This window comes from Rhinolophus ferrumequinum, chromosome 24, assembly GCF_004115265.2.
Source record: "Rhinolophus ferrumequinum isolate MPI-CBG mRhiFer1 chromosome 24, mRhiFer1_v1.p, whole genome shotgun sequence".
In the NCBI taxonomy this organism is placed as follows: domain Eukaryota; kingdom Metazoa; phylum Chordata; class Mammalia; order Chiroptera; family Rhinolophidae; genus Rhinolophus; species Rhinolophus ferrumequinum.
Window position 1 is genome coordinate 29534302 of NC_046307.1, and position 12704 is coordinate 29547005.

The window sequence follows — 12704 nt, forward strand, 5'->3', positions numbered from 1 at the left end:
ATCTGCAAAAGAAGAGTAAAAAGGTTAACTTAACTGTAGGCTTAGATTCTCTTCTTTACCTGTTTAAAGCAATGCCCATAAACATTTTAAATCAAAAGATGACAATGTGCTGGCTAAGACAGGTTTGTAGGTGAACTCAACCTTCTTGTTCTTAATACATAAATTTAAACCATATCCACAGTATTAGAAGTCAGTATTTGAACACTTTTAAATACCACACCATCTTGATATTCAAAGTTAAAAAGAAAATCCGATCTCTTCTTCAGACTTTCCTTAAAACTATCTTAGTAATTAGAGAAATGTGTTTCCTGCTGAACAATTGTCTAAGGAGAATTCGTTCTAACAGTCAGAATACCCGTCAAAAGGCTCGTTTTAAATAAAGGCTCTTCCCCCTATAAGGAGTGACAGTTAACCTTTTGGGAACCCCCATGCGCACACCCCCTTCTCCAACCTCATTAAAATTAAAGGTTAATTGGAGAATAGAACTGCCTCACAAGCAGTCTCCCCAGACCAAGACCCTGTTCTCGGAAAAAAATCCTTCGCATTTTGCAGTAACCCTCCCGCCCCAGTGTGAGCGAGCCAGGGCCAGGTCTCTCAGAGGCCGGGGGTGGGGGTGGCATCCGCACGCCCGTCACGCACCCGCGCCCTCTACCCGGTGGCACACCTGCCCTTGCAGACGCTCACCTGGAGCAGGGACCGCCCTCTCTCGGCCTCGCGCGCCTGCCCTACTAGGAGAGAGCGCCACGCGGGACCCGAGGGCGGCGCGGGCGCCGGGGAGGCGGGAGCCGGGGGTGAAAGGGCGGCCCTGGTGTCCTCCCTCCCTGGGGACCGAGCGGAGCGGGGCGTCCAGGGGCGTGCTGGGGGTGGGCGCGGTACCTTTTGGACAGATCCATGAGGACCCCGGAGAAGAGCTTCTCCCCAAGGCGAAACGACACGACGAGCGCGTCCTCAATGATGTGGTCCAGCGTGACCCGCACCTCCGAGCCGGGGATGAGTTGCGACACCGCAGAGTCCCCGCCCGCCGGCGGCACGAGCGCCGGGGCTGCGGGCTGGGGCAGCTGCGGCTCCTGGCGCTCCTCGGGAGTCGGGGGCTGCTCCGGCGGCGGTGCAGGGCAAGGTGGAAGATCGGGCCCTTCCTGAGGCGCGACTGCCGCCGGCTCCACCACCCGGGTGGGCAGCTTCTCCTCAGCCTCTAGCTCCAGCCCCGCCGCCTCTGGGCTGCAAGCGAGCTCCCCCGGCGGCGGCGGTGGAGGCGGGAGCGGCGGCTCGTCGGCCTGAGGAGAGGACTGCTGCCCGTCGGCCTCGCCGTCCGGCACAGATGCTTCGGTGGCGGTGACCGGGAGCGGGTCAGTGCCGGCCTCGCTGCCGGGGATGGGCTCCATCTCCGGCTCGGCCTCGCCGGCGCCCCCCTCCCCGGGGGACGCTGCAGTCGCTGCCGCCTCTGCAGCTACGGCCGCCATTTTCTTCCTGGCTTCACCCTCCTCCAACTCCCGATGCAGCGGCGCTAGCGGCAGCGCTGCTTGGTTCCCTGGGCCTTGCCCTCCCTCCCGCGAACAGTTTCGTCCCGCCCTTTCCCTGAAGCTTATTATTGGCACCGCGCCATTGGTTCCGTCCTACACCCCTCCCGCACTTCTGATGTACCATTGGCCATATGTGAACGTCTATCATCCAGTCATTCCTCCCTCCCATGCAGAGTAGGAACTTCTCATTGGCCGGATGAGTTGTCAAATGTCGAATCTTAGAGGAGGGGGGCGGGCTCAAAGTAGGCGGGGGAAGTCACAAAAGCGGAGCCATAGACTTACCGACTCTTGCTATTGGCTGGAAGAGGAAATGAAATCTTATGGTTGGCCTATGTTCCTGTCCATTATCAGCCAGTCTTTCAGAGGCGGGAGAAAGGAGGGAATCACGTGGCGTGCCAGTTCTTTCAAAGGAGACCGAGGGGAGGAGTAACAGGAGAATGTGAGAGGGGAACTGCTTCCCAAGAATCCCTGCGCAGAGGTCCTTAGAATAAATGTTATTTCTAGGCGTGCGGCCGCTTGTGGGCACGACAAGTTTCTTTCGGAAGGTCAACTAAAGTTTGAAAATAATTCTACAAGTTCTTGGAGTTCCTACTATCCTAGGCACTGTGCTAGGTACAGGGGATAAAATGTTGTGCAAGACATCCTCCATAACCTCATGGCAGCCTGTCCAACCTCCACACAATGTGTGTGTTCCTTGACTTCTCTCCATTTGCTAGAAACAACGCACCTATTTATTTCAAAGTAGGACTATGCTAGTGAAGAGAGAAGGGACACCATTCTCTGATGAAAGTTCTGGATTAAGCCGATGAAAGTTCCAAAGAGCAGTCGTGAGGCATTGCTGGGCTCCTATGTAAACACTGCTTGTTCCCTCCACATTCACTGGAAAATGGGCACACCCGTTTCCTTGCTTAAGCTTTTCTTTTCCTGGCCTCTCCTATGCCACAGGTTCAAAAAGTTCCTCTTTTTAGTGTCCTAATGCCCCTACTTCTCTATTGGAAGACTCTACTAAATCGTCAGCCTTCTCTCCAGAAGGGATTATAGGCTCTGAGAATACCTACAGGAAGGAGGGGAGAAAAGTTGCCAGCATTAAAGGGAGTAAAAAAATAAAATTCTGAAGAATAATTACAGTTAACATTTATTGAATACCTACTGTGTACCAGGCACTTGTACAAACACTTAAGATACCATTTCATTTAATTCTTACAATATCCATATGAGGCAGATACTATTATTACTATTATTATACCCATTTTATAGATAAAGAAACTGAAGCACAAAATGGGTGCCTAGGGTCACTCAGCTAGTAAGTTGCAGAGTCAGAATTCCAGCTTTACATTGGAAGAACTGAAAATGGCAAAAAGTAAATATCACTATTTGCTCAAGCCACAGGGCTCTTGAGAAAAGGCCAATAGGAAATCCCCGTCAGGCAGGTTCAGCATCTCCAAAGTAACAGAAGGAAATGAATTTATTGACTGTCCACTCTGTGCCAGAGATTTTCCCTTAAGCTCTCATTTAAAATCCTGTGAGTTAAGTCTCCTTCTTTTACAGATGAGAAAACTGACCTTAGCCATATTCAAAATCTTCAAGGTCACACAGATGGCTAGCAGCAGATCCTTCCAAGGTCTTTCCAAGTGCGTGCCCATTTCACTCGCTCATTTATCGAACAAATAATTTATCTCCTGCAGGCCTCACGTCTACGATATACAGACATGGATCCCACCTTACAGAGTTTTCACCATGATCACTTTGTCTATATAGTTCACCATAATCAATTAATTAAACTAACATATAGTTCTATGAAACTCCTAGACCTACACTGAGCTCCCACATTGTATAATCTCCCACAGGGAAAAAAATACAGTTCAGGTTCTGGGACCTGATTACTTCTTGCAGTAATTCACTGCAAGACACTGCAGTGAATTATTTAAACTAAGGATTTATAGCAGATTGCAGCATACCAAGTCACCCTTCTAAATCATTTTTCATCCTGCAACTCAAGAGCTTCTACTAGCTCCTATGTTTACATCAAGCGTACACTCTTCTGCTTGTCTTTCTTGTCTGCCCTCTCTGTTCCTATTCTATCTTTCAAGATTTGTTTTCTACTACTCTTCAAACTTCCTATACTAGAAAGATCTGGTCATGAAGTTTTCATCCATTTATTCAACAAATAAATGTTGAAGGCCTACTATGTGTCAGTTACTGGGCTAGGGAGGCAGAAGTCATGCAGACCAGGTAAGTCTCCTGGTCTCCTGGGGTTTATTTTTCTGGTTAGGAAGCTAGAAAATAAGTAATGAATAAACAAGATGATTATAGATTGTGAGCAATGCCTTAAAAGAAATAAGCAAGGTGAGGTGATAGGGAGTGGCTGGGGGAGGGGCAGAGAGTGTCTCTGTTAGATAAGGTGATCAGAAAAGGCCTTTCTAAGGACAAGACATTTTAGCTAAGATGAAAAAGATAAGGATCCAGCTATTGACATTGTTTGATGAACATTTGGCTCAAAAGGAACAGCAATTGCTAACATCCTGAGGTAAAAGAGCTCTCGGCTTATTCCAGAAACAGAAAGACCAGTGTAATTCAAAAGGAACAGCAAGATAAGTGGGTGAGGTAAAATTGGAAAGGAAGACAGGAGCCAAATCATACTCGTATTTTATGCACTGCAGATACAAAAACAAAAGATTCTGCCCTCAGGGAGTTCTTACTCCAGTGGGAAGCTAGCTATTACTCTCAGCCGTGTCCTGGTCACTTCTGTATTCAGCCTCCTCCTGACATAGAATCAGCATAGAGAAGGTATTTGTGGAGTGGATAGCCATATGGTATTTGTGTCTGGATGGATGATTGGCTAAATGGATGGAGGGTTGGATCAATGGTTGGAAGGTTGGGTGGTGCCTTAGTCCATTCAGGCTGCTAGAACTAAATACCACAGACTTGGTGGCAAATAAGCAACAGAAATGCATCTCTTATAGTTCTGGGTGCTGCAAGTACAAGATCAAGCTGCCAGTATGGTCAGATGAGGACCCTCTTCCAGGTTGCAGACTTCTCGTTGTATACTCACATGGTGGAAAGGGGCAAGGGAACTTTCTTGGGTCTCTTTTATAAGGGCATTCATGAGGACCCCTCCCTCATGAACTAAGCACCTCCCAAAGGTCCCCATGTCCTAATACCATCACCGTGGGAGTTAGGATTTCAACATATAAATTTTGGAGGGGCACAAACATTCAGACCATAATAGATGGATAATTGGTTGATTGGACAGATCACTGAAGGGATGGATGGGTTGGATGGGTAGGTGGGTGGATGGGTGGCTAGATGAATGGCAGGGATAAGGAATCCAGCTGACTACTCAAGTGCATCTTCACTGTCACAAGCAGACTGTGATCTAAAGCTCTGTGGATGGTACCATAGTTTGGTGGCTAAAAACTCAGAGAGTAGAAATGAATGAACCTGTATATGACTCCCAATTGAACTCTGATTAGCTGTACAGTATGGGCACAACTTAGGCAAATTACTTAACCTCTGTTTCCTCATTTATAAGTTATCTTAATAATAACTAATGTTCTATAGGGTTGATTTATTCGTTTTTAAATTATCTAACATATCTAAAGTGCTTAACATAGACCCTAAGCCATAGTAAGCATAGCTCAATAATTATTAGCAACTAGATGAAGAAATTCAGTCTTATCATTGCATCTGGGGTTGATCATACTCCAGGACTCTGACTCTCAATAATCAAACTTGTGAAAGACTAAGTAAAAAACCTCAACACTGGGGTGTTGTTTCATAGAGAGGGATAAATATGCCTAATTATGGCTTAGTGGTAGTTTTTTTCCTGGGCATGTTCTTTCAGGAAATCAAATTATAGACAGATGATAGCATAGGGAACAGAGACTCAAGACAAAAAGAACTGACTCACAGCACGTGGCTGCGAGGACATGGTATCTGAATGAATTGCTTGTCCTATTCTAGGCCTATTTCTGTCCAGGTAACCAATATTTCTCTTCTAAAATCAGATTGTCTATTCCCAGACGAAGACTGTGATGGATAGCTACTGATAAACATGTCAATCACTGGCTCTCTCTCCATGTGTCTCAGTGGTTCTCAGTGTATCAAGGGATTTCTCTGAGAATCTGCTAAAAAGCTATTTTTTACATAGTGTGTGACTCCATTTATATACAGTACAAAAACAGCCAAAACAAACTTATGCTATTGGAAGTCAGGATAGAGGTTATTCTTAGCAGCGGAGAGGGGACAGTATAGCTAGTGACTAAAAGGGAATATAAATGGATTTACTGGGATTCTCATAATTTTCTATTTCTTCATCTACATACTGATTGCTCAGGTATGTTCCGCTTATAAAAATCCATCAAACTGTGCACTTACATGTGCTTTTCTGTATATACATTTGTGTTAGTTATCTGTTACTGCTAGTGTTTTATCACAGTGTCTGTGGGCAGACATCCAGGCATGGTTTAAAGGAGTCCTCTGTTTAGGGTCTCTCCCAAGGCTATAATCAAGATGTCAACAGGGGCTGCATTCTCATCTGAAAGCTTGACTACAGAAGGACCTACTTCTAAACTCACTCACATGATCCTTGGCAGGATTTAGTTCCTCACTGGCTGTCGGCCAGAGGCTGCCTTTAGCTCCTTGTTACATTGACCTCTACCTAGAGCAGTTCATTATTTACAGCTTGCTTCATCAGAGCAAGAGGAGAAGAGCCAGAGAGAAATGCTTCAAGCAAGAGAGAAGCCACAGTCTTTTGTAGCCTAATTTCAGAAGAGGCATCCCTGGTGCTATATTCTGTTCAGAAGCGTCACTAGATCCAGCCCAAACACAAGGGGAGAAGGTTACATAAGGGCATGAGTACCAAGAGGTGGGGATCATTAGGAGCTGATCATCACACAATTGAAAGATTAAAAAACATATTTCAGATGTTTCCCCACACTTCCCCTCACCTTCACATCCTCCTCCACAGACTCTTGTTCTGTGTGGATGCCTTTCTACCCCATCCCACCTGCCCCCTGGTAACAGATCCTCACCTCAGACCAGCAAGTAGAAAAGGCCATCATATTTCAAAGGTAAATCCCAATATTGAAGACAATCCCTATAAGAAGAGCTATCATTGATCCAACCATTTAGTGAGCCCCTACTATGTGCCAGGCAGAGACAGCAGCCAGATGAGCTTGGAGAGATCAAGCACATCAAAGGTGGGCACTGTCCTGAGACACCTTCCTTTATAGTCTCAGGTATTCTGTCACATGCTCCCCCTCCCTTCTTTGTATATTCTCAACAGATGCCATGTCAATATAGTTCCTTGAAAATGGACCCCATGAGCACAACTTTGCAGGGAGTGGTTTTAGGTTGACCATCTTGGGTTGCCCAAGACCAAGGGGTTTCCTGGGATGCAGGATGTTTGGTGTTAAAAGTGGAGCAGTCCTGGGAAAACCATGTTAGTTCACCAGGCTTCATGCTGTGCGTGTTGCAGAAATGAACACTGATCCTTGCTACCACCCAGCAAGGAAAGGGAGCCTCAGAGAGGTCAGAGAAAGCTTCCAAAGCTGGAGATTTGGATTAGGATGGGAACCGGGCCTGTCAGTCTCCAAAGAATGTACTCTTGGCAACGTTGATTTTTTGGCTGTTTCTTATATTTCCTTAGCCATCCCTCGGGACAGGATCCTTGGGTAAATGGCATATCAGTGTGCATTTTTGTCCAGACTTCTAGTTCCAAGCCCACAGGTTAAACCTGATCTTAGATTCTAAACACCCCTGATAGAACTCACCCCCTCAAAAAAATTCTAAGAATGTTTATTTACTTGACATTCCTCTCAGTTGGGTTCTCCCATCATTTCAAATGTGGTTGCTATTAGATTATTAGAGCCAAAGTAAGGATATTATTTCATAGTTTCCTTAGCATAGTGCTGGGCTGAGTAATATTAGGCTGGTGCAAAAGTAATTGCAGTTTAAAAGGTTAAAAAAAAAATTGCAAAAACCGCAATTACTTTTGCACCAACCTAATAATACCTAATATTGATCAAGTGTTTACTTCATATCAGGCATTAAATCAATTAAGCTTTATTATATCCCTGTGAGTTACATTCCATAATTATCACCATTACAGATTAGGAAACGGATGCACAGAGATGTTAGGTGAGCTGCCCGTGGTCACACAGCAAGTATAGGTACCAGAGAGTAAGACCTATTTGCTCATTGATTACAAAGACTATCATTTGCTCTGACAGCCATACTGAAGCTTTCTGGAAAATGGGTGGAAACTTCAGCTAAAGAAGTATGTGTGATACTAGAGCCACAAACCCAAGATCATTTTGACAGAACTGTTTTCTGTATCATCACATTTTCCCTCTGTCTCAGTGTCCTCATCTGTAATATGGAAACGATAATAATCATCTCTACCTCAAATAGTTGCTGTGAAGGTTACCTTAAATTGGACCGTGTCTGTAAGGCAGTGATCGTCTTATCCCTCCCGAAGTTCTGGAGGCGTGGGCAGGAGTCATTTGGTTCATCCGATGTCAATTCTGAGCCAGAAGGTGGGGGCCAGGCACTGGTCATAGCATTTACTTTATGACTATTCACTTCTAAGCAGCTATTTCAGTGTTTACCCCCAGTTAGTCAGTCCCCTGACTGCATAGTTACTACGTATGCAAATAGAAAAATTACCTGAATATTCAGTTCTAAGTTGCTTTGCTTTTTAACCAAATTCCTACTCTCTGTTTTATTTGTGTTTGTTTTAAAAACAGCAGAGAATTTTTTTAAAGGAAAGAATGTGTGTATAGCTATACGTAGAAAAAAGTCCCTTGGTTTGTCTTTTTCATTGTTACACCTCTCTGTGCCTTACAGTAGGCCTTCAAAAAATGTAGACTTCACAAAGGACTAAATAAGTGAGTAGCTATTTCTAAAGATTTGGATCACTGTGACTTTTCTTTTAACCCATCCACATGTTCCACTTGTTCTAATTTTCTCATTTTTCTACAATGAACATGTATGTATTTCTAATGGGAGATGTTAAAATTCTTACTTCAGCAAATAAATACATTAACAAGTGAATAAAACAGGGCCTGGATAGCCTTGTAATAGGAGGATTTGCAAACATGGGTGGGAGTGCCGAGCCCCGGGCGGGACTGGGTTGCTGGGAGATCTGATGGGGAAAGGGGAACAGGAGGGTCCCCATCCTAGAACCCAGAGGCTCCACCAGCCTGCAATTTCCATTATCCTTTCAGTCACAACACATCATTTTTTGCTCTGGTGTGTTTGCTGGGTGAAAGCGAGCAGCAAGTCCCAGAAGAGTTTTTCAAGGACTCTACATGATTCATATGGAGCTCTCCTGCCGCAGAGGCCGGGGTCGTGGCTGTCTCCTTGGCGCCGCATTGAGGGTGGCGCCGCTCCCGCCCCAGCCCAACCTGAACCTCTAGAAGCGACCCCCTTCTCTGAGTTGGCTCCTGTATCCAAATCCGAATTCCATCCAGACTCAGCCCACTCCACCCAGGTCCGTGGAGGCTGACGAAGAAGGGTATAGACAAGCCAATTTAGTTGCCGTCCTCTCTTTGTTTTCTTGACCTTGAGCCACTTAACTCAGCAGAGCTCGCGGTGCGGGGAGCCCGGCAGAGAGTTCTAGAATAAAAAGGCAAGAGACCTTGGAGGGCTCTTAGAGCCCGCACTCGTCCTCCCAGCTTTGGTCACCATAGTGACTTCTCTCTGAAGCCTCACCCCTGTGGTTTTTGCTCGATATTCATTCAAAATAAGGCCACCTCTGCGTTTTCCGCCCACTGGGGAACAGAGCACCGCGGGTATTCGCGGTCACATGGCTGACACACTGGGCCTTTAAAGTGTGTGTGTGTGTGTGTGTGTGTGTGTGTGTGTGTGTGTGTGTGTGTGTGTGGAGCGGGAGGGTGGGGTTGTCCTCTGTTGTGCAGAGGGAAGAGTCAGATACGGGAAGGAATTCAGATCCCCTCTGGTTCTGTCCCCTCAGTTGACAGAGAAAAGGGGACTTGACCAAGGTTTGTCAGCGCTTCCAAGGGATAGCCCCAACTGGAACGCCAGTGTCCTGACTCCTGGCTCAATGCTCACTGCACTCCATCACACAGGGATGCAGGAGCCATTGGTCTCTTCCCAGATTTTCTAACTTATTGGCCTTTTGTGCCAAGCACGGGGGTCGCACTTCCTGGGATAGTCACTAAAGGTTACCAAAATTTATGGTAATCAGACTGTGAGCTCCAAGTAATAGGCCAGAACTAGAGCTCCTGTAGTGAGACAAAACACTTCCATTTCCTGTACAGATTTGCAAGTAAATTAGCTCAGTTAATTCTCAAAATTACTCTGCAAAGTGACTATTATTATTCTCTTTTAAATTGAGAAACCTGCAGCTTCACAGAGTGGTTGACTACATCAACTGGAAGTCAGGTGAATTTGAGACCTAACTCTGCAATTTACTACTAATAAAGAATGGCGCATTTGCTCATTCAGATAGCCTCTGACTTCAGATTCAGTGAGATCTACTCCTGCCGGTTTCCCCGCTGTGTGACTTTGGGCAAGTCACTTAACTTCTCTGAGCCTCCATTTGTAAAAACAGCATAATAATAGAACCCATTTCATAGGGTCATTGTGAGGATTAAGGAAAGTAATGCATGTAAAGCACTTAGCACTGTGCCTGACACTTAATAAGTGGTTTCTATTATTCAAAAAATTAGAAAATATTCTCCTGCTAGACAAAAAGAGAGTATTTACATCCCACTTCCAGGCACACCCAGAGCCCAATGCCTTCCTTTGTGTAAGCCTAGGAATTGAGTACTTGGGGTAAAAGACATTCCAAAGAAAGGAATGTGAATTTGAAAGATGCTTTTCGTAGTTTGATTTTGCATTTTTAAAAGATTCAAACAAGGGAAGGAAAGCTGTAATTGATGTCTTTCTATAGCTTTGCTGTCATACCCTCCAGACCTATGCTGCCCCACGTGGTAGTTACTGAACAAATGAAATGTACCTGGTCCAAATTGAGATGTGTTTTAAGTATAAAGCACATGTTAGATCTTAAAGACTTAGTGGGAGAAAAATATAAACTATCTCACTGATAATTTTTATGCTGATTACGTGTTGGAATATTTTAAATCAAATACATATTAGAATTAATTTTATCCATTTGTTTTGATGTTTTTAATATGTCTACCAGAAATTTTTCAGTTATATATGTGGCTCACATTATATACTCGAGACTGAACTGGTACAGGAAAATCTAATTCCAGCTCAGCTGACCTGTATAGGGCATCTCCTCACGTTTCTCTTCTTTAATTCTATATTGTCTGGAAGATATATTTTCTGGACTATCTTGTCTAGAAAGTATTATTGATATCTACATTTTACTCCTGGAAGACAAGTTAATAAATGCCAACCCTTCAGTTTGCCACGTAAATTCACCAGAAACCACTATTATTATGTACTATCATCATTTTGTAAAAGATTGTTTTTAATACCAACAAAATTCAACTAAGTAAAATAGTATGTTGTCTCCCCTCCCCCGCCAGCTGGTTCCCAATAAAGCAGCTGGTATTTCTTAAAAGCTTATTACTTTGCAGGCACTGGGCTAATATATGCTTTATCTCATTCAGTTCTGTAAAACCCATAAGGTTGGTACTGTTATCCCCACTTAACAGAAGAGACTGAGGCTCTGAGGGCCGCTTGACTAATAAGTGGGTGCTGTAGGATTTGCCCCATATTTCATAAGTTCAAAAGCCTGTTCTCCATCATATCTGCCTCTCCATTATTGTCCCAGAAAGTTATTACAGTTTGCATTTGGCTAAAAATTTGATGAGTTGTTTTCTTTTCTTTTTTTTTTTTTTTGATTCATATCCTTTCCCATCCCAGTCTGTACTTGATTTGGGAAAAGGTAAACCATAGTTGAAATGACAGGAGTGCTTAAAAGGAAATCAATACATTTGCCTTCATCCTGCATAAATATGGAAGAGGGGTTTGTATTTAACCAGCCCTTCTGCTTTTCCCTTCTGATGGGAAATGTCAGGAAGCTCTGGCGACCAAGTGGAGCCCACCGAGAAGGCCCTTGTACCCCCCATCCAGGGAAGGCCAGGCTGTAGTTGGGCTTCCTGCCTTCCTGGGGCAGGAAGACACATCTTTCCAGGCAGTGTCTGAGGCCCAGGGGGCCGGGGCTGCCAGGGGGATACCACTCTACTTCAGCCCCCTTTCCACATGACAGGATTTGGAACGAAGCTCCCCATACCTGAGGTACAATTGATTTCTGACTTGTCCACCTCCTGGCTTTGGGCTTTCAGAGCTCAGCCTTCAGGGAGATCACGCCTGATTTCTAAAGCTGAGGGGAAATCTGCGTAGCATTCATCTTCTCCAACTCTAAATTCCAATCCCGAAATTACAAATTTGTAGGCATTAGGGAAGCTGGAATTTTAAAGCCACAAGTATAAGAGGAAGCCATAATAATCACGTATTTTAGTCATATTGGGCTTTGTGACTATAATGACTATTACTTGCTAGGTGCTTTGCAAACCTGGTATCATTTAGTCCTCACAGCAACCTAGGAGGTCAGTCTTGTTCATCATACATGAGCAAACTGAGGCTAAGAGAAGTGATGTGACTTGCCCAAGGTCACCCGGCTGGTAATGGCTGAGCCAAAACCCCACACCTGGTCTGTCAGACTCCAAAACTGAGACCTGTGAGCTAGTTTGTTCAAGGTCACATCATAGCTACTTAGTAATGGAGCCAAAACTCCAATTAAAACAAAAATAAGAGGCCATGCCTTCCCCAGCAAACCTGGAGAGATTAAAAAAATGATAATACCAAATAGGAGTCAAGGTGAAATGAGACGAACACTCTTTCAGGAACTCAAGCCTCTGCAATTTGATATTTCCCTTTTGAAACGCAATTTGTAATATATACAAGGACCTTAATATTTGAATTCCATTTCTAGGAAGTAATTTTTTTTTAATGTTATGTATAAAGCAGTTTATCACTACATAATTAAAAGGGGGGGAGGAACAACCTAAATTTCACTAACAAAGATTGATAAATAAATTATAGTATGGCCCCTCAAAGGTATATTCTGCAACTTTAAATGTTGTATTAAACTTTTGCTAAAGATTGTGTTAAAGATTTTCATTAACGTGAAAAATGTTTATGATATAAGTCGAAAAGGATACAAATTATTACAATAATGTT

The 12704-nt window shown here is 44.3% G+C and overlaps 1 protein-coding gene across 13 annotated transcripts in view; it reads right to left on the reverse strand.

Annotated features, from left to right (window-relative positions):
• PWWP2A (PWWP domain containing 2A) overlaps positions 1-1535 on the reverse strand; it is a 42656-nt gene extending 41121 nt beyond the window's left edge. For 11 of the 13 annotated variants that reach the window (XR_004422011.1, XR_004422010.1, XR_004422012.1 and 8 more), the window contains exon 1: positions 877-1535. Coding sequence is in view for 5 of the 13 variants with exons in the window: in XM_033097092.1 (XP_032952983.1) it covers positions 877-1460 (584 nt within the window). In the remaining 8 variants the exon portion in view is untranslated. The remainder of the gene's footprint in view (positions 1-876) is intronic. The other 2 variants (XM_033097094.1, XM_033097093.1) reach the window with 1 other exon arrangement.
• Between the last annotated feature and the right edge of the window lie 11169 nt (positions 1536-12704).